The following is a 25,207-nucleotide window of genomic DNA, read 5'->3' on the forward strand; positions in this document are numbered from 1 at the left end:
ACAAATGCTATTTAACTTACAGTATAAAGAGGGAACCATTATTTTTATCACTATTTTCCAAAGGAAGGGGGGGGGAGCCCACAATAGAATTAAATGCTTTTTCTTGCAGAGGATTCTACCACAAATCTGGAAGAACTGATTGAATTAGAGAGCTCAGGTCTCAGGATTTTCCTGTGGTGGTCTGTTGCTCTACCTCGAAACCTTGCCCACCATATCAATATGCTGTTGACTGATGCCATTCTCTCCATGAACCACAAGCTGGAGATGAGTTTCTGCAGCCAAAACATTTGTGTGTGTTTAAAAAGCAAATCACAGCATGCACTGTCGGGGGACTGTGTGTCTAGGAGAGCTGCCATTTTTAACTAAGGGTACACCAACTCCCAAACAGTGACAGCTGATCTGCTTTTTACACTGTTGACACACATGCTGGGGGAAAAAAAGGGTCCTACCAGCAACATTCCTGCACTATGAATTATTCATGACTTTTACATGAAGCAATCGAAATCAACCCTGAGAGCTGACTTTTGGATAGCCCTTTTGACAGAACAGCAATTTGCCCATTCAGTATATCCCCACCAATGCCAAGGGAAAGCAGGTGGGCCTAACCTTTCTCCTTCATCTCCTTCAAGATTGTCCAAGAGGTTTATTTTATGCTAAATGTATTATAGATAAACATTGGTAGTTGGAAATAGAAGAAGCTGGCTCACTGCCTATCTAATTGTATGTGAGTCTACCCAATTGGCATTTTTCAGCTTGCTAATTTTTTTAAATTTACATACATATGCATATGTAATATGAAAAAGAAATAGTTTCTACTAAAGTATAAATGACAATTGCTTGTCTCAGAATCAAGAGGATTTGGATTCAAATGCCGACTGTGACATATATGAGTTGTATAATCCTGGAAAAGTCAGAAAATCTTCAATTTGGTGTTAAAAGGGACCTTTAGAGATGGAAACTTGACACTTAAGAAATTTACCCATAGAGTTGCTTAACATTAAGCAATTTTATCTTTAGTCCCAGCCTTAGATGCTTGCTATCTGTGCTCTTCTATTCTTGGGATTCTAGCCTCATTCTTGGGATGATCTTCTAAAACTTGGTTGTCACACCTGTGTTGTATCATGACTGTTTCTTGTGTGAATTGTATATCTCTTTTGAATAATGATGTATCATTGCTTAGTTTGCATTATGATGTTCTGAAGTTTGATGTAAGCATCATAGAATCATATGTTTGCAGACTGAAAGAAACTTCAGAGAATGTCCAGTCCAGGGAGTCTTAGCTTAGAGTTAAGATTTTAAGGGATCTGTGAGTCTGCATGGGAAAAAAAATTACATCTTTATGATCACTACCTCGAACTGAAGGTTAGCATTGCCTTTAAGTATTTAAAATGATATTGTGAAAAAAGTCATCTATTTTACTGCTCTGTCAAAGGGATTCATGATGCTAACAAAGAAACCTTCCTCTAATCCCCAGCTTCTTAAACTGTGGTTTGAGAACCCACCCCTATGAGGTCTCCTAAGTTAGTGGTGGAGTCACAAAATAATGTTTTATTATCAGTAAATGTTGGGTTTGTATACCTATTTTAAATATATACATACTAAGGGTCACATAAAAATTTCTCAGGCAACAAAGGTTTATGAGTAGAAAAAAGTTTAGCAAGCACTGATCTAGTCTAACCCTAATTTTACAGATGACAGGAGGCTCAGGCATGTCAAGGGATTTGCTTGGGTCATAATGCTAAACTTTTCAGACAGGATTTGAACCCTAGTCCTCCTGGCTCTGACTCGAGAGCTCATGAAAAAAATGATTTCATCAGATCACATAGTCTCTCTGTCATCATAATATGATCAGGGAGCATTGGGAAAGACCTCAGTGCCTAGAATTCTCTTCCCACTGGATGCCACATACTTCATAATGGCATAAGTCATTATGCAAACATGCACCTGGCCATGTTTATCTTCTTTTATTTCTTGCTTTAAAAAAATCACAAGCTGAGAACTACTCTCTCTTTGCTTCTGTCAAGGAGTCTGCTACGAGCTGAACTTATGCAGGAAAGGGGCTTGGTCAGAGTTTTACTCACTTAAGCACATGGGTCTTTGTAGTTGACTTTGTAATCAACAAATACTAAAAGAGACTTATTTTATATTCCTCCTCCCATTTAACTGCGTGACAATGAAGCTGTGGTCTACTGTAAAACGTTCTCTAAAAGCCAAAGAAATCTGTGAAAGCTTCCTATTCTCATCTCATGGTATCATCAAGGTCACCTTGGACACCTGTATAGATGAAATTCTGTTAAAAACTTTATGAAGATGAAAAGTGGGTTTATAAAGTGGTTTAGAAGTTATTGATGCTCCTTTAGTCACTTCTTTTTTATATAATAATACTGCCTGTGATTTATTTCTAATCAAATATTTAGAGCTGGAGAATACTCAGAGGACAGTTAGTTGTTTTTTTCTTTTTCTTTTTTCCTTTCTTTCTTTCTATTTTATTTTATTTTTTTTAACAGAGAGGCCTAGAAAGATTAAATGACCTGCTTATGGTTACATAGGCACCTAGAAATAGTTTGCTTCAATCAAGCACTCCTTAAACACTTACTATGTTCTGGACACTGAATTAATTACCTGGGATATCTCCAAATAAACAAAACCTTGACCACAGTTCAATTCCAAAATTTAATGCTTGGACAACTAATACTCAATACTACCAAAGATATTTAGAGATATAGAATACATAGAGGTCAGTTAGTTCACCCTTCCTTGTTTTACAGAAAAGATCTAGCAAGATTAAATGATCTGCTTGCAGTCACACAGGCACCTGGAAACAGTTTGCTTCAATCAAACATTCCTTAAACACCTACTATGTGCTGGACACTATACTAAGTACTTGAGATATCTCCAAACAAACCAAAACCCCAAATCAAAACCAGTCCCTGACCACGGTTCAGTTCGAAAACTTGATGCTTGGAAAACTAATACTCCAGACTAATTGAGTATTAAAATTGCATCCTCTTTAACACAGATTTCTTTTTTGTAGATTTGGTCCAATCCAGTTACTTTTCCAGGTTGCCATGTTCTCAAAGGCCTTCTCAGTTTTCATTTAGCACTTTGTTGACTTGGATGTTAGACTTCAATGACGGTCATTCTTCAAACACCCATGATTAACCCATTCCATTGTCTTTCTGGTCTTACCTACAGATAGTTTGAGGTAATCAGATATTACTTGCACTTTTGCAAGCTTGTTCCCCTTTCCCCCCACCAAGAACCCTATTGCTGCTCACGTTATATCTGTTGATGCTATTTCACCATCTTCCACTATATTTCCTCATTATATTTAACAAATGAGGCAGCACATGGACTCTGAAGACAGAGGGAGGACTTTAGTTTCAACACAACCTGTGATATTTATTCTTTCTATCACCTGGGCCTCAGGTAGGCCTCATGGGATTAAACTGGCACATCAAGGTCACAAAAGTAAGCCAGTAAATTCATTACATCTGTATTGCTTCTGCTGGCATCAAGGCGACTGTATTACTCTTGCTCCCTGGAAAGTGAAGGGAATGATTTATAAAGAAAGAAAAGAAAGAAGAAAGGAAGAAAGGGGGAGGGAGGAAGAGAGCAAGTAAAGAAAAGATAATGGAACAAAGAGTGAAAGAAAGGAAAAAGGAAAGAATGGAGAAAAGGAAGAGAAGAAGTAAAGTAGGAAGATAGGAAGGAAGGAGGGAGGGAAGGTAAAAGAGGAAGGAAGGAAAAGATGGCATGTGGGCTAGAATTGGGTCATTTTATATTCTAAATCAGTATTGCCTTCAGCCACTGGACATTGTTGCTTAATGGATCTGACTTCAGTTGTAAGCCCACTGAGGGCAGACATTGTTTCATAATTCTGTGTCACTTGCTCAATGCAGAAATAGGAATAAGGTTAAAGACCGAAGTTACTAGATGAGGAAACTCCCTTTACTAAGGCAAGACAGCACTTCTGCAATCCTAGAGCTATCTAGAGCACCAAGGAGTTAGGTCCCAAAGACAGAATGCATTAGAGGCAGGATTTGAATCCAATCCAGGTCTTCCTGGCTTCAAGGCCAACAAACTGTTTGCCCGCTTCACCAAAATGGTTCCCAGTAAGTGCTTTAAAATGCTTGCTGATTGTGATCTTTTGTTTGACCACTGAAGCTATGGAAACATACAGTTTATCTACATAATAATAATAGCTAGAATCTGTAAGGAAGAATTAATCTTTGCAAAATGCTTTGCAAAACATTATTATCTCATTTTACTTTGAATAACCCTTGGGAGTGGAGGGTAAAATATCCCCATTTTATAGATAAGAAAACTGAGGCAGTCAGACATTAAGAGACTTGTTTAGGGTCTCATAACTAGTCCTCATCTGAGACTGGATTTGAAGAAGGGTCTTCCTGACTCCAGCATTCTATCCACTGAACTATCTTGTTGCCTGTCATTTGGACAAGTTAACCTAGCCAGACTATTTGCCCTCATCAAGGTCACAAAAGTAAGCCAGTAAATTCATTACATCTGTATTGCTTCTGCTGGCATCAAGGCGACTGTATTACTCTTGCTCCCTGGAAAGTGAAGGGAATGATTTATAAGTGAATGACTTTATAGATGGGAGATAATGATTCTGCCGCTCTTCAAAGTATTAAGTATTGGATGAGTAATTGACAATTAAAGAAAGATTTTTTAAAGTCCTCACTCTGATGGTTTTTGGGTGCTATCTTTATAGTTTCATTTTAAAAGTTTTTTCCCAGCTTAAGCAGTGACAATGTTTATTTGGAGAAAATGGATTTCTATGTGGGAGGAGTGAATGCTGTGAGAGAGAAAGAGAGGGGAAGATCAAAACATGTTGGAAACATTTTCTGGATTTTGTTTCAATCATATTTCAATTATCTTTAATGAAGATTTAAAGTTTTATGGATTTTGGAAGTGTTTGAGAGCTGGTTAAATATTAATCATTCATTTTATAATTTCTCAATTACTCTTTGTTCTTGAGAAGATTGGGGAGCTAAATAATGGTTTGAGAAATTGGCAAATTCTTGGTTTGAAATTCAGATCTAACAAACCAACCGGCTCCTACTTCTCCATACAGGATGTCCCCAAAATCTTAGTCAAGTTTTAAGCTATTAGAAAGCTTAATCAAGTTATTAAAGATGTTCAAAGCTAGTCAAACTAAAAATTTCACCAAGATTTTTGAGACACCCCATATTATCTTCATATGTACATGAGCACCCAAGCTTTATTTGAGGATCAATTCAGGGGCCATCTCTTCCCAGAGCACTAACTGTGCTCTCTCCTTCAAGGAATGACTTGGTCTGTATCTTTGGTTTACTTGGATAATGGGCATATTATCATTTTGTCTTCCAGGAGAAGCAGCAGCAACAATAACAACAAAGCCCTTTAAAAAACCCCAAAAGATCTGTGGTTTCATTAGTGGAAGGAACTCTGGTATGGAAATTCCTTCTACTACTGCAGATTGATATCTGCTCTGTCTGCAACTTATAGTATTAGGCAGTTACCTGGAAACACTGAAAAGTTAAGGAATTTGTTCCGAGTCATATTACCCAAAAAGAGTTAGGCTTGGGTCAGCTTTCTATCGGTTGTCATTTTGCCTCTTGTCTCCACAAATAAGGGTTAATAACTGTTTTGTTGAATTGAATTCCTCCAGTTTCATAAGACAACTTCAACATCTGCCTGACAAGAAAACTTCTGATTGTGTTATCTCTCCACAATGGAACATGAGGTCTGTGAGGGTAATGACTCTCATTTCTTTTTGTGCAGCCAAAGCTTATATTGTGCTTGGCAATAGAAAGTGCTTAAGAGATGCTTTCTCTCCACTTCTTTCATTCATTTCTATCTTCCTTTGTCCTTTGTAACTTTCTTTCTTCTCACCTTCCTCCTTTCTTCTCTCCCTTCCCATTTCTTCCTTCTTTCCTTTCATCCTTTGTTCCATTTTCTTTTCCTTCCTTCTGTCTTTCCTTCCTTTCTTCCATTCTTTGTTCCCTTTCCTTTCCTTTCCTCTTTCTTCCTTCATGCCATCTTTTCCTTCCTTCCTTTTTTACCTTCCCTCCCTCCTTCCTTCCTATCTTCCTACTTTACTTCTTCTCTTCCTTTTCTCCATTCTTTCCTTTTTCCTTTCTTTCACTCTTTGTTCCATTATCTTTTCTTTACTTGCTCTCTTCCTCCCTCCCCCTTTCTTCCTTTCTTCTTTCTTTTCTTTCTTTCTTTCCTTCCTTCCTTCCATCCATCATCTTTTCTTTCCTGGCCTTCCTTCCTTCTCTCTTTTCCTTCCTTTCCTCCCTTCCTTTTTCTATTCATTTATCCAATATTATCCTATCCCTCAAAGTCAATCTATATGTTAGAGAAAACAAATAAGTATGATGTTTATCTTCCACTTAACCCCAAACTCTGCATTCCCAAAACTAGCCTGGCAATGAGAAAACTTTGTGGGAAACATAGCTGTCTGCAAATATTTGAAAACCTGTCACTTGGAAGGATTTGATATCTTCTGCTTGACTTCAGAGGGCAGAATGAAGAACCAGGAGATGACACAGAGAGCAAGAGAAGTAAACTTGACTGAAGCAAAAAGCAAACTCCCTAACAATTAGAACTATTCAGAAATAAGAAGGACTGCTGTGAGTGGTGGTGGGCTATTCTTCCCTAGACATCATGCAACAAAGGCTCACCCTCCTTCCTGTTTCTTTCCAGGTTAGACTAGATGCCTCTGGGACCCCTGCCTCTGAAGCTCTGGGATTCTCTTATTTACCTCTTGAAGGTCCTGTTGTTAAAAGAAAGGAAGCTGACTCACTGGCAGCTGGGTGAGTCAGGAGGTGTTTGTCTGGAAACTCCCCTCAAGTGAAAAAACAAACAGGAAACAAAAATGACAAGAAACAGGGTTGGAAATGATGGTGTGAGTGCGTTGGTGTAAGACTGTGTATGTGATGGGGGCGACAGCATCACTGTGCCTCCATGTCTCCTATTTCTAAATTTCCCAGAGGACCCAGTACTCCAGGCTCAACTTATGCTATATTAAGTTGGGGGAGGAATTCTACCAGAAGAAGCACATTTCTGAAGCTCTTCTTCTTCTAAATTAGTGGCTCTGGAGAAGGGAAGTGAAGGTAGGTTTCCCTGGGAAGCAGGAATTAAAGGGGAGAGGATAGGCTTTTATTCAGTTCCCTCACTTCTAAGGAGACACAGTGACCATTTCCCTTTCTTCTCATCTAACTCCTTAAGGTCTGGAATTAATGGGGGCAAGGAGATAAAGATCTGGGGGAATCATGAGATTGACAAAATTGACAGAAAGGGATCATAAGAGTCAGCTGCTCCAATGCCCCTACTTTTTACAATTGACTAAAGTGGTAGAATAGATAGAGCCCTTTAAAAGAGGAATTCCTAAATCTGAGGGCTATAAACTTTACATACACATATATATTTCTGATAATTACATTTTAAGATAATTGGTTTCCTTTTTAAATTTTATATATTCAAAACCTAATCAGAGAAGATGCTTATGACACACAAAAATGGCTTAGAGTTCTCTACATAGTATTATGTACATCAATATTGATTAGAATATTAGTTTTAATTGACAATTCGATTCTACTAAAAAAGCAAATGAAGTTTCTTTAGCCTAATTGCCATATAGTTTTTAAAAAATATTGTAACATTGCAAGTGTTATAAAAACAGACAAATAAAGGCAAAAAAACCTTTCTTTAAAAGTTCACTGAGCCAAAAATATACCTTGGAGATCTAATCTGACTCCTCCATTTTACAGATGAGGAAATGGAGGCCAAAAGTCACACAAGGATGTAGGTAGGAGGGCTGGAATTCAAACCAAGATCCTCTGGCTCTCAATACAGGGCCATTTGTTTGGCAGAGGATGTTTAGAGCCTTAGTAGACTGATGGAGAGGCAACTAAATGGCCCAATGGTGGCCCAGCACCAGGCTTTGAATTAAGAAGACCAGGATTCAAATCTGACTTCAGACACTTACTAGCTATATAATGCTGGGCAAGTTTGTCTCAGTTTCCTCATCTGTAAAAGGATCTGGACAAAGAGATGGCAAGCCAATGTAGGATTTCTGCCAAGAAAAGTCCAAAATGGAGTCACAGAGCGTTGGGCACGACTGAACAACAACATAATGATGGAGAATGATTATAATTTTTTTTCATTCTGTCTCAAACCCCACCTTCAATGCAGCTGTAATCAGGAGACCATCAGCTAAGGGCACAAACTCATTATTAAGCTATCGTCACGCAGGGTCCTTCTTTTTTAGGGAAATAGAAAAAAACTGGTTGGTGGCAAGTGAAATTCACACAACCGTGTGTGCAAGCAATAGACAATACAATTCACCCTCAAACTTTAACTGGGATGATCTCTCAAGACATCACTGAATTCTTTTGTTTAAGTGATGTTGGCTAATAGAGATTTAAGTGGTAGCTGGTGGGAGGGCATGGAAGCATTCATGCATGTGAAATCAGAAGAACACCCACAGGGTCGAATTTCTTGATGAAAAGAGATTTTAGAAGGGAATCAGAGACCTCCTGAAGGTACAGCTCCTGTCACTTGAAAAGTCATATTTAGGTTCAGGTCCAGGAGTGGGGAGCCTAACAGAGCCTTAAGCTTAGCGAGAAAAAAAAGGGAAGAAAGATATTATCAACTAAGGTATTTTTTTCCCCAATGGCTGCCTCAAAAAGAATGATGTATGATTTTTTTTTATCTGTATTTTTAACAGTCTAAATTTCATCTAGGACTGCTTACTGTTAAAATACACCATGCATGCTTTAATTTTAATGGAAGAAGAGCTAAGATAAATAGCAAGACATAAGTGTCTGATTTACTAGGAAGGACAGAATGACTAAATCATATATTCAAAGGAATTGAGATCAGGAACTCTGATTTCCACTTGGCAATTGTAATTCCCGTTTATGGGTGTTCCTGAAACAGTCTTAAATGGGTTACTTTTATTTCAACCATCAATCTTCTGCCTGTCAGACTGTAATGTACCATCAGAGTCAGTTGCAACTCATATCCTTCATATCTAGGACCGTGTATTACAAATGCTGCCTCTGGAGTAAGAAATCTTGAGTTCAAATCTCAATTTTTCCTTTCCTATCTCTTTGATATGGAAAAAGTAATTTAGCTTTGTGGGATTTATTGAAAACGATGAGGTTGAACTAGTTAGCCTCTGAGGTCATTTTGAAGTTCTAATTCTAGGATATCTTAAAAAGAACTTTAATGCTTTTGGCTCTATCAATCCCATCAATCAAGAAACATTTGGGAAGTGCCTATTATTATTTGCCAGGCATTATGTGAAGAATCTGGGATACAAAAAGAAGCAAAGGATAGTTTCTGTTCTCAAGGAAGGGAACTAATATGCAAGCAAATGTATACAAAGCAAGCTACATACAGGAAATAATTTAATGGTGGGATGACACTAGAATAAAAAGGGGTTGGGGAAGGTTTCCAGTAAAGATAGTATCGATTAATTGAAAAAAGAGCTCTATTTTAATGCTTTAGCCTTTCAAACCAGCCCATTATGTCTCAGAGATATTTGTATTTTAAATGTAATTTTAAAACAATAAAACCTGCCTATATCTCTACTTAATTTATCCACAGCATTCTTTGTTCATTTGAGCTGTTATTGTTTAAGTTGTGTCCAACTCTTTATGACCCCATTTGGGGTGTTCTTGGCAAAGAAACTAGAGTGGTTTGCCATTTCCTTCTCCAGCTCATTTTACAGATGATAAATTTAAATAAATAAAGGTTAAGTGACTTGCCGAGGGTCACACAGCCAGTAAGTATCTGAGACCAGATTTGAACCCAGGAAGATGAGTTTTCCTGACTCTGAATGGATACTTTACCCATTGTGCCACCTGGTTGCTCAGCTCCTATATCATATTTGGACCAAATACTTTTGGAACTTTACAAATGCATGGGTAAAGATGAAGTGATACGTATATCTTGCTAAGCAATTTTTCTGTGTAATGTTATTTGAAAGAATCCCCTCTTACATAGGAGCTACTAAGAAAGCTACCCCAAATTTAGGATATTTAATCTCCAACCAACATGTTTACTTTTACTAGTCATTCAGAATATGGATCATTTCAAAACAAAAAGACAAATCAAATAGCATAAAATAACATTAAAAATAAATGGGAGAAACAGAAAAGGAAAGAAGAGTTGTCAACTCCAAAGGCAAAATTTGTCTTTCTAGGATAATAATAAAAAAGGATTGAACCTTGAAGAATAATGAGAATTAGTATTTTAGCAAAAGAAATATAATTTGTTTCATTTAATATTCTATCTACTTAATAGTTTTCATAGTTGAAGTAGATAGAAAAGATTAAGATAGATTTCATTCTCATTAGGCAGCCTCAAGAATAACTAGAGAAAAATGTTAGAATAAAAATTAGACTTATTATTTCAATCAATCAACAACTATTTATTAAACATCTACTATACTTGGCTTGGTACTAGATCCTAGGAATACAAAGATAAAAACGAAACAGTCTGTTTTCAAGGAGATTATTTTCCTTTAGACTCACTTATAGCAATAAGTGTGAATGATATAAATTCTCCAATAAAAGAAAAAAAGAATTACATGTTGAAGCAAGAAAAAATCCACAGACTGTTTACAGTAAGGACATTTATTAGAAAATGTCATATCTACATAGAAATCAACAGGTTGCTTTTAAATAGATTATGCTACTACAAGTTCAAAAAAGGGAAAGGTAAAAGTAATGCCATCTAATCAATTCAAAGCAGAAAAAGAAACAAGATATTACTTAATAATAAAATAAAAATGCATAATAAATATGTAATATTTATTGATATATAGGTACAAAAATTTTCCAATAGCATTTTGAAAAGAAGACTTTCTGATTGTAAGCACGAAAAGACAAAAATATAATAGGAAACCTTAGCCCTCCATTATCAGAATGTAAAAATAATTAAAAGATAAATAAAGAAATTCTTAATTTAAGCTGCTTATTAAACTAATTGGCATCAGAAAATGTATAAAAACTTCTCAAGAGCAGGGACTTTTTCTTATTGGTAATTTTATTTCTAGTACCTAATATAGGGCCTACAACCTTGTAGGCAATTAATAAATAGTGATCAATTGATTAACATAGATAACTAAACGGGAGAATGTAATTAATATGTATTCTCTTATAATATATATAGAACACACAAAATTTGATCATGAAAGAGTCCCAGAAAAATGAGAGTGATGAAATTATGCATGCCATATTATGTGATGACCACGTATTTTAAAATCAGCCGGAGTTAGGAATTCAGATTAAGGGAAAATCCTCGATCTTTATTCTTTGTGGAGGTGAAAAGGGATGGTCATAGGAATGTGAGCAGCTGTGACACGAACCTTGCCAGCAGTCTCTCTGCCTCTCTCTCCGCCTCTCTCACCACCCACCAAAATCGTCTCTATGTCATTTGCTATACAACACATCAAAACTTGCACAAAGAGTGGGCGGGGGCCATTCTTTCTCCAAGCATATATTAATAGAGTATGATCCAATTACTATTTAGCCTCACGTGCTTGGGACCTCAGTGCATCAACTAGAGCTTCAGCCCATTACAATATTATATAACACAAGGCAACAAATTAGAATTAAATAGCTAATATTAACCAAAAAATATAACTACATAGAAACTATAGGTTAAAAGAAGGAAATAAAAACAAAAGACAATTTAAAAGACAATGAGAACAATAATACCACATATCAAAATCTATAAATTGAAGTCGAAGTAGTTCTTAGATTTAAATCTAATAACTGATAAGAAAAGAAGAAAACACATAAATTAGCCTTTCATTAAGCTCAAAAGAGAAAGCCTTCATTCAAAGGAAAGTTTAAAAAGAGATATTATAAAGGAGATATGAAAAAAGCACAGTGAGAAAAAGAATGAAAATAATTAACCAAACAATTTTTATGATAAAAAATAGACAAACTATTTAACATCTCAATTTGAAAAAGAGAGAGAGAAAATACAAATTAGGAAATATACAAACTGAAAAAAAAAAAAGAACACAACAAATAGAATCACAATAAACATAAAAGAAATTAGGACTATTACTGGAGAAAACTACCTGAAACTACATTTTAACAAATGAGGGAATTTAAAGGAAATGGATGGTTATTTACAAAATATAAATTGTTGAAAACTGCTAGAACAGAAAATGAATTCATTTAAATAGATGAATTCTAAAGAAATGAAATAACAAATTACAGAAGAAATGACTCACCTCGTTTCTTCAAAAACAAACAAAAAGCTTCTAAATGGTCTTATAATAGAATTGCTTAAAACATAGCCAAAACCAAATAATCCCTATTTTATATAGATTATGATGATTGCCTCATTTATAACCAATTCATGTGCAAGTCAAGACATCAGGCTTGTGATGGCATTGGTCCTCTTTTTAAAAAATTGATGAACAAAAACAGAGAAAAATTATTTTACAGGATCTTTTATGAGGTCAACATGTTATTGATTTTAAAAACAGTTAAAGATAACATAAAAATAAAAGTATTTTTCTATTGCATATGTAAAAAATAGGAAATACAATATTACCTAATAAAATATAGCAACATATGAGAAAATATTCACTATAATTAAACAAAGTTTATACTAGCCAAGAATAGTTCAATATCAAAAAGACTACCAAAGATAAGATATAGGTCATCAAAAATATTAAAACAAAAACAAATAAACCCATATTAATGTAGCCAAGGCTGGTTAAAAAAATTTTGAGTCCTAACACACACACACACATATACACTCACACAAACTTTCATTATATGAAAAGGCATCTAGAAAATATAAGATACACCATTAAAAAACAGGAGCAAACAAATTTAGAAAACCCATTTATATTATTTTTAATTCAACATAGTAGTGGGAGGTAGATATATAGAGTTTTGAGTCTGACATCAGGAAGATTCATCTTTCTGAGTTCAAATCCAGCCTGACACTTACTACCTTGAGTGAATCACCTGTTTCCTAATCTGTAAAATAAGCTGGAGAAGGAAGTGTCAAACTACTCCAGCATCTTTGCCAAATGAGATCATGAGGAATTGGACATGATTGAAACAATTAAACAACAACAGAAATGGGAAATTCCAGTCATTTCAATTTATCGACAAAGTAGGAAAAAAATTCATTAAAAAGGAGAAAAAGAAAATGAAGAGATCAAAATATGATTATTTGTAGAAGACCCACAAGGATAGATAGAACATTCAAATGTCTCAATTAAAATAATCAGAGACAATAAATTTGGCAAAATCAAAGAGTATAAGAGCCCTTGCAAGTTATTAGCATTTATACTTACTAGTGATAAAGATCAAGAAAAGAAACCCAATTTACAACAGAAAAATTATAAAATATTAGTGAATTGGGACTCCAAAGGATCTGGAGATGGATAACTTTATACATACATAATATACACAAACATGTATACAGATATATCTACACTTATCTACTACATACATATATACATATCTTTGTTGTTTCATCGATAAAAGGGACATTCTCAGTTGAAGGAACTCTCTAACCAATGTGGATGAGAAATTATTTCACAGTGTTTAGTTGTTTAGCTCACTTGACACTTAAGGTATGAGTCACAGGTGGGTTTTGAACCTCTAACTTACTGACTCAGAAGCCAATGCTAGCCCTCTGACATGCTGCCTCTCATAAAACTCTAATGACCGATTTAAAAAAAGACCTAAATAACTGGGGGATGGAGGAGACACTAATATTCATGGATGAGTTGGATTAATATAGTAAAAATGACAATACTCCCCCAAATAATTTATCTACTTTAATGCAACACTAATCAAAACACCAAGGGGTTTCTTTTATAGAACTATTCAAAATTATAATGAATTTTATATGGAAATATGGGCAAGAATATTAAAGGGCACAGAGAAAAGCTGATAAAAAGGCTCTCATGCTCCCAGACTTCAAAATATATTACAAAGCAGTTATCATCAAAACTCTGTTATTGAGTAAAAACTAGAGAAACAAATCAATAGATGGTAGATATCCAACCACATGTATACAAAGCATTATTGACAGACTTTTATTTAGAAAATAAAAACTGAGGAACATATTATTTAAGAAATGTATTTGGGAAAATGGCTTGTCAATTTGATGAGAAAGGCATTTGGATCCACATCTCACATTGTATCTCTCATTAATCTTCGGCTCAATGACTCTTCACCAATTTTTAAAAGTGCTTTATTAGTTCATTACATCTACTTCTAACTCCCAGACAGTTGGTGTTACAATGAATAGTGTAATGGGATTTGGAAATAGGATGCCCTGAGTTCAAATCTAGCCTCAAAAACTTAGCTGTGTGACTCTGCCTTAGTTTCCTCAACTGCAAATTATCAATTCCAGTCTTTCTGATCTATATCTTGCCACTGCATCCAGATGCCACTGGAGGAGAAAGTGAAGCTGGTGATTTGCACAGCCAGCCCTCACTTATCAAGGTGAGAAGATAGATTCCACATTGGGTAGGCACTGGGCACAAGATTCAAAAATACACATCTTCATAAGTTCAAATGTAGCCTCAGATACTTACTACTTGTGTGACTATGGGAAAGTCACTGAACTCTGCCTCAGTTTCCTCATCTGTAAAAGGAGCTGGAGAAGGAAATGATAAGCCATACCTAGTATCTTTGCCAAGAAAACTCCAAATGGGGTCACAGAGAATTGAACAGGACTGAAAAACAACTTAACAACAAAATTCCCAAGTTTGCTGGGAAAAATCAAATGAGATAATAATTCTAAAATAGTTAGTACAGTGACTAGCATGTAATAGACACTTAATAAATGCTTGTTTCCTTCCTTCCATCTATAGTATACCTTTCCTATAGCATAGAAGAACAACAAAAGAGTAAAGCAAATTTATCAACTACATCAACCATGCTTCAAGGAGCATGGCACATTTTGTACTCATGGTCCACCACCTTTCCACTCAGAGAGAAGAACATTCCAACATTAGTTATGTAGAATGAATATTAACCATCACACTTGAGTCTTATGGTCTTTTACTCTTTTTTTAAATTTTGCAATGCTTTTAATGGGTGAGACTTGATTATTAACTTCTAGGTATAACTGTATATTTTATACAAATTCTGTAGAAGCAATCTTAGCTCCATCATACACTGATTTTTAAAATTTTTGTTTGTTTGTTTTGTTGCCTAGGCAGTTGGGGTTAAGTAACTTGCCAGGGTCACACAACCAGGAAATATTAAGTGTCTGAGGCCGAATTTGAACTCAGATCCTCCTGACTTCAGGGTTGGTGCTCTGTCCATGTGCCATCTAGCTGCCCCCATACATTGATTTTTACTGATAATGCCTACTCCCCAAATTTAAGTCTCCTTTGTAAAGAAGGAAAAGTTAAACAAAAAATTAGTATATTGACAGATTCTGAAAAGCATTATTTATATATGCCACATTCTGTCTTTATTGTTCTCTACCTTTTTATTATATTTATATAACCAGATTTAAAAAAAAAAAGCCCATTTGGTATTTGCATTGTTTTTATTACGACACTGGGCTATTGCTGTGGGGACCTTTTAATTGATTCTGAGCTGAGTCAACATAAAGAAAAGTTACATCTATCTACATGCAAATTTTTTACCTAGAGATGCATTTTGTCTTTAATTAGAATTGCCTTTTAGACTAGAGGTTTAGACCCTTTTAAAGTGTTGTATTTTTTGTAACCTAAACTATTCCAAGTTAGAAACTTTGTGACTAGAATGTTTTTTTTTTATTTTTTTAAGGTTTATTTCAAATAGTCTTGCCTCCCTGTAGTTCAATAGCCATGAACTTGGGGCACTTTTCCAGAACAATCTGTTCTTTTCCCTACTTAACCCACAGCAAGGAAAGACAGTGATTTTCTTGTGATGCTTTTTACAATTATCTCTCTTGTGAAAAGACCTTTTGGGAGGAACAGATTGAACGTCACAAGCTCTTAGAGCCGATGGCAGTGATGTTTAACAGGCCAGCCTTGGCCGGGGCATGTTGGTAAGAGCATTGGGAAACGCTCCCCAAGATAACACTTGTGTCTTGACCCTGAGGCTTCAAGTGATGAAACAGCAGCACATCATGGCAACTCATTGTTACTAGCCCAGCCCGGAGGCTCACAGAGGAGGCTGGAGGCTCATTTTGTCCTTCTCAGAGATGCCATTGAATGTAGGCAGGGCAGGGACCTCCCCCTCCTCACTGAACCCAGAGGAGTTATTAAAACTAAGGGCTTTGCCCGAGACACCTTCCGTTTGAAGAATGATATTCTGTCTGGCATGGAGCCTTGGGTAGGCACTCACTGCCTGCCAGGGCAGAAGGTTTATGACCCCCACTCCTTTCTTTGAACTGATGCAACACAAGGAGGTGGAGCAAGAGTCTTTGAAATCTCTTGCTGGCCCAGAAAAGAGCACATTAATGTCAAAGAGTGAAGATGGGGGGGATCAAAGAGAGAACATGGTGGAGAAATGCCAGAGATGTAGATTGGCCTAATGTTGAAATAACCAAGATCTGAGACTCACAAACATCCCCCACACCCACTCACACATGCATAAATATATAATTATATTATTTAATATATGTATTATACATTAAATTATGCTTCTATTATATTGTATATATTACATTGCAATATGTTCTATATTATGTATATGTGTAATATATTATATTGTGTAAATATGTTTGTTTATGTATTTTATATGCATATATATATTATATACTCATGTGCACAAATATATATAACTATATATTATATATGTATTATATAATTGTGTATCTATTATATTGTATATAAGATATAACATTGCAAAATATATTGTATACATGTAAATATATTGTGCAAATATATATACCAATATATACATACATGTATATGTGTATATTTTATATGTACACATGTAACTATATATATATGTATTATGCATTATATATGAAACTGTGTCTATTATATTGCATATATTACATTGCAATATATAACATATATTATATTGTATATGTCATGTAAATATATACCAATATATACATATATGTATGTATGTATATTTTAAATGTACCTATTCACAGTATGTAACTACATATCATATATGTATTATATATTAAACTGTGTTTATTATATCATATATAATACATTATATTATATATGAGATATTATAATATAACATTATATTGTATGTAATACATTATATATTATATTGCATATATGTATAATATATTGTGTGAATATATATACTAATATATGTATTGTATACATTTATATGTCCCCATACATAGTATATAACTGTATCTCGTATAAGATATATGATATGTATTATATATCATACATTAAAATGTGTCTATTATATTGTATATAATATATTATATTGTATATATAATATACAAATATATACCAATATAATATATATCACATGTATATTATATATGCATATATATATATATATATACACACACACACAAACAAATATTCTCAGAAAGACCTGAGTTTGAATCCTGCTTCAGATGTTTACTAGCTATGTGTCTCTGAGCAAGTCATTTAATTACTCTTCATCTAAGTTCACTCAACTTTACAATGAGGACAATAACAACAGTTATGTCACAGAATTGTGAGACTCATATAAGACAAAGATAAAATTGTTCCAAGGTCACTTATTTTTAATTATATTAGCTATAATTATCCATTATAACATAAGACGAATTATAGGATTATTAATAAGACACACTAAACCCGTGGGGCTAATAGGAGCAATATTTATTCATTTCAAATTTCTTAGGACCTACACACATATTTCAAATATTGGTAGCTATCTGTAAAAAAGGTGTTAATCTTCATTTTCTCTGACTGTTCCCATGTTTATAATGCTCCCTGCCTTTTACATGCACAATTTCCTTTAAGTCCCAACTAAAACCCCAATTTCTAAAAAGTCACTCCCAATTCCTCTTAATTCACATTCCCTCCTCTTTGCTTATTATGTCCTATTTATCTTGCGTGTAGCTTATTTGTATAAATTTGTTTGCTTTTAGTTGAGGAAGTTAAAATTACAGCAGGGTCTCTCTCTGTCCTTTTAGTGTCATGGACCCCTTTGGCAGATCAGTGAAAAAAATGGGATTCTTTGCTTGTCTTTCCCCTCATTAGATTATGAACTACTTGAGGGCAGGAATTACTTTTTTGCCTCTTTTTGGATCCCCAGCACTTAATACAGTGCTGATTCATAGTGGACCCTTAATAAATGTTGATGGACCGACTTACTGGTGCTTCAAAATTATTTTGCACCTTTTTAAAGGGACTAGTTTTAGGATAACTACCTGGCCCAATGGATAGGCTGCTGGGCCTAAAGGTGGGAAGACTCATCTTCTTAAGTTCAGATCTGGCCACAGACATTCACTATCTGTGTGACTCTAAACTCTTAATTCTTAGTTTCCTCATCTGTAAAATGCATTAGAAAAGGAAATGGGCAAACTACTCCAGTGTCTTTATCAAGAAAATCTCAAATTGGGTCACAAAGAATCAGAAATAACTAAAATAAATGAACAACAAAACAAAAAATAAACCTTTTACAGATCAAGAAAGCAAAATGGCTTTCATCCTGATGGCTTTCTCAGGACCTAGATCTCTTGCCAACACAAAGCAATACTCTGCCAAAAACACCTCACCTAGAGAGTAATAGTGAGACAAATTTATAGAGCTTTCTCAAGTTGTCAGGTCAAGAAGCATTTATTAACTGATTCCTTAGGTGCCAGGCTTTGGGCTGGGAGATGATGGGTAGGGTACCTATGGCCATTCTAATTTTACAGAAGAGGAAATTGGGGAAAATAAGAGTAAATGTACTTTTCTGGGAATCATACAGCTGGTAAGTGTCAGAGTGGGGACTGAGCATTTAGGCCAACTTTCTCATCTTACACAAGAAGCCCAGAGATTACAAAGTGGACAAGCCTGGAACGGTCCCAGCTCCTCTTCTCGGTCCTAAATAGTGCCCATTGCCGTAGGCTGTGCACAGACCAAAACAATTCCTAATCTTTATTACTTGAATCTTCCCCACCTCCAAATTTCCCATCGGATGAGGGTACCACCATCCTTCCAGTCCTGGCAGTCACCCAGGTTGGCAATCCTGGACAAAGTCTTTGCTTGCTGTTTCCCAATCCTACATTTCCACCTCCAATGAGATGCAAAGGCTTGTCCATTCTTCCTTTATAATTCTGTCTCCACTTCCCATCAGCTTAAAAGTTCTCTATCCTAATTCAAGGTTTCATTCAACTTGATTCACTTTAACAAGCATTTAATTGCCTACTGTGTGTTGGGCACTGTGCTAAATAAAACAGCTAACGTTTATAGAAAGCTTTTAAGGTTTGTAGTATATTTCACAAATGTTATCCCATTTAATCCCCATAATAACGTTGGGAGGATGGGGACCTTATTGTCCTCATTGTTATAGTTGGGGAAACTGAAGCAAGGAGAGCTTGACTTTCCTTAGATCACATTAGCTGGTAAATTCTTGACTCTAATATGCTATCCAATGGTATACTCGCTGTCTTAGTGCTCCAGGTACCAAAAAATCAAAACAGTACCTTCCTTCAAGGGGTACACATTCTATTAAGGAAGTGTGGAGACTGAGGATGTATGAAGATTAAAATAAATACAAAATACATGCACAATACATACAAAGTAATTTCTGGGGAGGAGGACTTACTAAGGAAGGCTGGGGCCCAGAATATGCTTCCTGTAGGAGGTGGAGCTTTGAAACAAGGCTGAGATTTGAAAGAAAATAAAGATACAAAGAAAAGAGGAAGAGAAATTACAGGCTAGGAATGAGGGATAGCCTGTGTACAGAGAATAGAGATATTCACCTCCCAGACAATGTGGGAAGTCGGAATCTAAGTCAGGACAGACAGAGGGAACCTCTGCTGATCAGGAATGCCAGACCCAGCTGATCAGAAATGTGTTGCACAGCCAAGGCCCCCGAATGAGAAGGATCCAACACACTGGGAGTGCAGAAGTAGGGGAGAAGGGACGCTGCTGGCTGCAGGCATGTGCAAGAGGGAGGAGCTTTTGATTTGGGGTTCTAAGTCAAAAAAGATCTGAAGTGAAGGTACCATCTCCTCCCCACCCCAAGATTAGCGGTATTTATATGACTAGGTCTCTCTTTTAAAATGAACAGCCAAAGAACAAAGAACCCAATCATAGAAACTTACTATGGAAATAGAGAAGATTTAGGTTCACTTTCAGAGGGGAACAGTGAAGTAAAAAAAAAAAAAAGCTTCTTCTATCCCAAAGAATAACAAAATACAGAATCTGAAAGAAGAAAATGATTCTTTGAAAATTAGAATTGGGGGTCAACTAAGTGGCACAGTGGATAAAGCACCAGCCCTTAAATCAGGAGGACCTGAATTCAAATCTGATCTCAGACACTTAACACTTCCTAACTGTGTGACTCCAATTGCCTCAAAAAAAAAATTGGGCAAGGGATAGCATAACACAACAAAATGCAAAGATAAAAAACAGAAAAATATATAAAATTAATTGGAATATCTCAAAGTTGTGCCCCACCAAAAAGAACTTTAACACAATAATGCAAAAAAACAGTCAAAGAAAATTATCCTGCAATGATAGAACATGAGAGAAAAGTAGAAATTGGAAAAAATCCACCAAAAGGATCCTGCATGGAAAATACACAGTAATATTACTGCTAACCTTTGAAACTCCCAAATCAAAGAGATAATTCTCCAAGAAATAATAATGACAACAAAATTTAATTTTAATTTTTAATTTTTTTTAATTCTACAATTAGAATTGAATAGGATTTATCAACAGCCACAATAAAAGACCACAGTTCCTAGAAAACCATATATTGACAATCAAAAAAACTAGGCCTACGGTCAAAAATACCATATCCAGTAAAACTATAATATTAAACAAATAAAAAATGGACATTCAAGGAACTTGTAGATTTTAGGAATTTCAGGACTTTGTCCTAACCAAATATGAACTTAATAGAAAATATAACAAATAAGAATCAACATCAAAGATTAATTTCCAGGGATTCAACAAGGATAAATTGCTTATGTTTGTTACATGGAAATGTATATCCTATGGTTAAGATTAACATCAGTAATTAGGTAGCTCAAAAAAAAAAAGACTGGGATAGAGCTGAGTTTAAACTGACTTTAAAACACAATACTATCTAGGAAAAGCTAAAAACAGTAATTATGCTGTACAAATGCTGTGCAGAGAAAGAAGTGACACAGAGTCATTAGAGGGGGGAAAAAGGCTGGTAGTTCTGAAAACTTACATGGAATAGGTTAAATAAGGAACTCTCTTTTTCTCTCCACATATATACAAAGACACATAGATACACACACACAAATATATATTTTAAATAGATATATGTACACACAAACACACACACACCATGAAGGATACAGCATCCTCTAAGAAATAAGATAAATAAAGAAATAAGGGGAGGAAAATAGAATAAGGTAGGGTACAGAAGGCAGATTTAAGAAGTGGGACAAGGTGTATGGATTAATGGGAAAGAGAAACGGAAGGAAAAGATAGGAGGAGAAGAAAAAGGAGGGAATCTATGGGGAGCGGGCGGTTTAACTATTAGCAGAGTTAGTTAAGTGTATAGTATGTGTATGTGTATATAGATATATGTATGTGTGTATGAATTATATATATGTATGCAGGTGTGTATGCATATATATATATATATATATATATATATATATATATATATATATATATATATATATATATATATACACATACATACATACATACCTGTGCTTAACTGTAGCCTGGTTGGGGGAGATAGTGAGGATGAAATGGGAAAAAAGAATAAAGTAAAAAATACACAGCAGAGAACAAAGGAATAACTTATAAGGAAGCCAAGAAAAGATGGATAATCACGAATATATAAAATCTTCACTATTATTATATAATAATCATTTCTTGAAATTGAAATTAATTGTTAGCTATTTTGAATCCTCCTTGATGTTCTATTGGATACATGACAATTTAAAAAATTTCCTTTTCTTTCTTTTTCTATTTTTTCTTATTTTGTATTTAGTTTTAAATAAAAACAAAACAAAACCAAAAGATTTTTTACAAAGACCAGGCGATAGGGAGATAGGGAGATTCAAATTCACAGACCTTTGACACTGATGAGATCTGTCACCCCGGAAAAGTCATTAACCTGTCTACTTCAGTTTACTCATCTATGAAATGGGGACAATAATAACACCTATGTTCCAGGGACGGTATAAAGAAAAAATATTTTAAACACTTTGCAAAACTCAAAGCAGTATGTATATAAATGCTAGCTTAGCATTAGAATTAGCAGCAAGGAAACCGATGTTATTTTTCTCTGCTGTGAAAGGCAGAAAAGTTGGAAAAGACTATGAAGGCAGGAAGAAGTCAGGTCACAAAGTACTTTAAAAGGTAAATGTAACATCCTATACTGGAGGCATTAGGGAGCTCCTGGAGCTCATTAAGTGGGGTGGATGACAGGATCAGGCCTGCCCGTGGGAAGATCGCTTTGGCAGCTGAGTGGAAGATAGACTACAAGGGGGAAAGACAAGGAGAGCAACCAGAAGGCTACTTCTCTAATCTAAGTGTGAGATAGGGATGAGCAGCTTTGTGCCATGGATGGAGCACTGGGGTCAGGAAGGTTCATCATGCTGAGTTCAAATCTGGCCTTGTGGGACCTGGGCAAGCCACTTAACCTGGTTTGCCTCAGTTTCCTCATCTGTAAAATGTGTTTGAGAAAGAAATGGCAAATCATTCCAGTATCTTTGCCAAGAAGACCCAACATGGGGACACAGAGTCAGATATAATGAACAGCCAAAGCGTGAGATGGCGAGGTGACCCTACACCAGTCAGTGTCAGATTGGACATGTTGGGTGAATCACTGTGATGACCCCTAAGGTAAGCCTTCCTAGGAAGGGAGAATGAAGATAGGGATAGAAATGGTCTTGGGGATGAGGGTCAAGATGGGAATGGGGAGGAGGGTTGAGATAAGGATGGGGAGGAGGGTTGAGATAAGGATGGGGAGGGGGGTTGAGATAAGGATGGGGAGGAGGGTTGAGAAGGATGGGGAGGAGGGTTGAGATAAGGATGGGGAGGAGGGTTGAGAAGGATGAGGAGGAGGGTTGAGATAAGGATGGGGAGGAGGGTTGAGAAGGATGAGGAGGAGGGTTGAGATAAGGATGGGGAAGAAGGTTGAGATAAGGATGGGGAGGAGGGTAGAGATAAGGATGGGGAGGAGAGTTGAGAAGGATGGGGAGGAGGGTTGAGATAAGGATGGGGAGGAGGTTGAGAAGGATGAGGAGGAGGGTTGAGAAGGATGAGGAGGAGGGTTGAGATAAGGATGGGGAGGAGGGTAGATCTGAAGATGGGGATGAGGGGAGACATAAGGACCAGGATGAGGGTGAGATAAGGATGACGATAGGGATGGAGATGAAGGCAGATTTGAGAGCAGGCTGCAGAGAGGCGAGTCGCCCCCTTTCTCGGTCTTTCCCATGCTCTCCCCCGGGAAGCCGTGTAGCTGAAGCTGAGCTGCCCAAGTTCATTTTCGTATCCTACCAGCCAAGTCCAGAGCCTCTCGAGCGGCGGCCACGAGTGGTGCCTTCCACGACAGCTCCCTGCGCCCCGGACCTCGGCCCAGGGCTCGGCCAGCTCTGGGGCGGCGCAAACGCCCTCCCCCGGGCATTCTTCCCGCGAGCCCCGATTTTTTTTTTGAAACATCACATTCCATTGGTCCCTCGCGCTGCCCCGCCCCCTCCCAGCCCGCCCCCTTAAGCGCTGTCCCCTCCCCCACCCAGCTGTTTCCAGCTCCGCGGGCCTTGCACGTGGCTGGGAACTCCGCCGCTCGCTTGGCTTCGGGGAAGGGCGTGAGGCTGTGCGGGGGGCGGGGGCGCGGCCAGACTGCTCTGCGGAGCCCAAGCGCGCCTTACGGGGCTTCGGCCCGAGCCTTCGTGCGGGGATGCAGCCCGGCTTGCCGTGGGACTGTGTCCGTGACAGCGCAGACTTATCCCAGCGGCCGCCTCGCCCTGAGAACAAACGGAGTGGCCCGAGTGCGGCCGGCGGAGAGACCCCGAGAGCGGAGCGGGCCCCCTCAGTCCTGCAGGCTCTGCCAAGTCTGGGGGGGAGGGCCATCTCCCCATTTTGCAGATGGGACAGTAAGACTGAGAACCGTGCGCACGGTGTTCCCCTCTTTTCGAGAGGTTCCGTTCACGTCGCTTCCCGGTACTTTAGTGTTCCCCGGCGAGCGCCCCACTTATGTAAGCAGTCTTACCTTGAGGGAGCTGGAAACCGGATCACCATTTACCTATGCGTTTGGTTGTCGACTGATACCCAATCGTTCTCTTTAATTCACCAGGTAGAGCTTTCCCTCTGGGATTTTTAGAAGGGAAAAATATTGAAAATTCTTCAGGGCCAAAACCATAACAAAGGTGTTGTATATGTACATTATACAGCAACACAGGCAGCTCTCTCTCTTTCTGTCTCTCCGTTTCTCTCTCTCTCTCTCTCTCTCTCTCTCTCTCTCTCTCTCTCTCTCTCTCTCTCTCTCTCTCTCTCTCTCTCTCTCTCCTCTCTCTCTCTCTCCTCTCTCTCTCTCTCTCTCTCTTTCTGTCTCTCTCTCTCTCTCTCTCTCTCTCTTCCTCTCTCTTCCTCTCTCTTCCTTCTCTCTTCCTCTCTCTTCCTCTCTCTCTTTTCTTCTTCTTCTCTCTCTCTTCCTTCTCTCTCTCTCTCTTCCTTCTCTCTCTCTCTCTCTTCCTTCTCTCTCTCTCTCTCTCTCTCTCTCTCTCTCTCTCTCTCTTTCTGTCTGTCTCGCTGTCTCTGTCTTTGTGTCTCTCTCTGTCTTTGCGTCCCTCTCTGTCTCTCTCTCTCTCTCTTCCTCTCTCTTCCTCTCTCTTCCTTCTCTCTTCCTCTCTCTTCCTCTCTCTCTTTTCTTCTTCTCTCTCTCTCTTCCTTCTCTCTCTTCCTTCTCTCTCTCTCTCTCTCTTTCTCTCTCTCTCTCTCTCTGGCTCTCTAGCTGTCTCTGTCTCTGTGTGTATGTGTGTTTTTCTGGCTCTGTCTCTGAATCTGTCTCTTTCTCTCTGTGTCCCTCTGTCTTTCACTCCCCTTTTCTCTATTTCTGTTTCTCTCTCTTTCTTTTTTTCT

The 25,207-nt window shown here is 37.1% G+C and overlaps 1 protein-coding gene across 1 annotated transcript in view; it reads right to left on the bottom strand.

Annotated features, from left to right (window-relative positions):
* SPATA16 (spermatogenesis associated 16) overlaps nucleotides 1-23,792 on the bottom strand; it is a 296,094-nt gene extending 272,302 nt beyond the window's left edge. The window contains exon 1 of the mRNA XM_051983185.1: nucleotides 23,627-23,792. Within this exon, the coding sequence (XP_051839145.1) occupies nucleotides 23,627-23,788 (162 nt within the window). The 5' untranslated portion in view covers nucleotides 23,789-23,792. The remainder of the gene's footprint in view (nucleotides 1-23,626) is intronic.
* Nucleotides 23,793-25,207: the final 1,415 nt, after the last annotated feature.

Source organism: Antechinus flavipes, chromosome 3, assembly GCF_016432865.1.
Source record: "Antechinus flavipes isolate AdamAnt ecotype Samford, QLD, Australia chromosome 3, AdamAnt_v2, whole genome shotgun sequence".
In the NCBI taxonomy this organism is placed as follows: domain Eukaryota; kingdom Metazoa; phylum Chordata; class Mammalia; order Dasyuromorphia; family Dasyuridae; genus Antechinus; species Antechinus flavipes.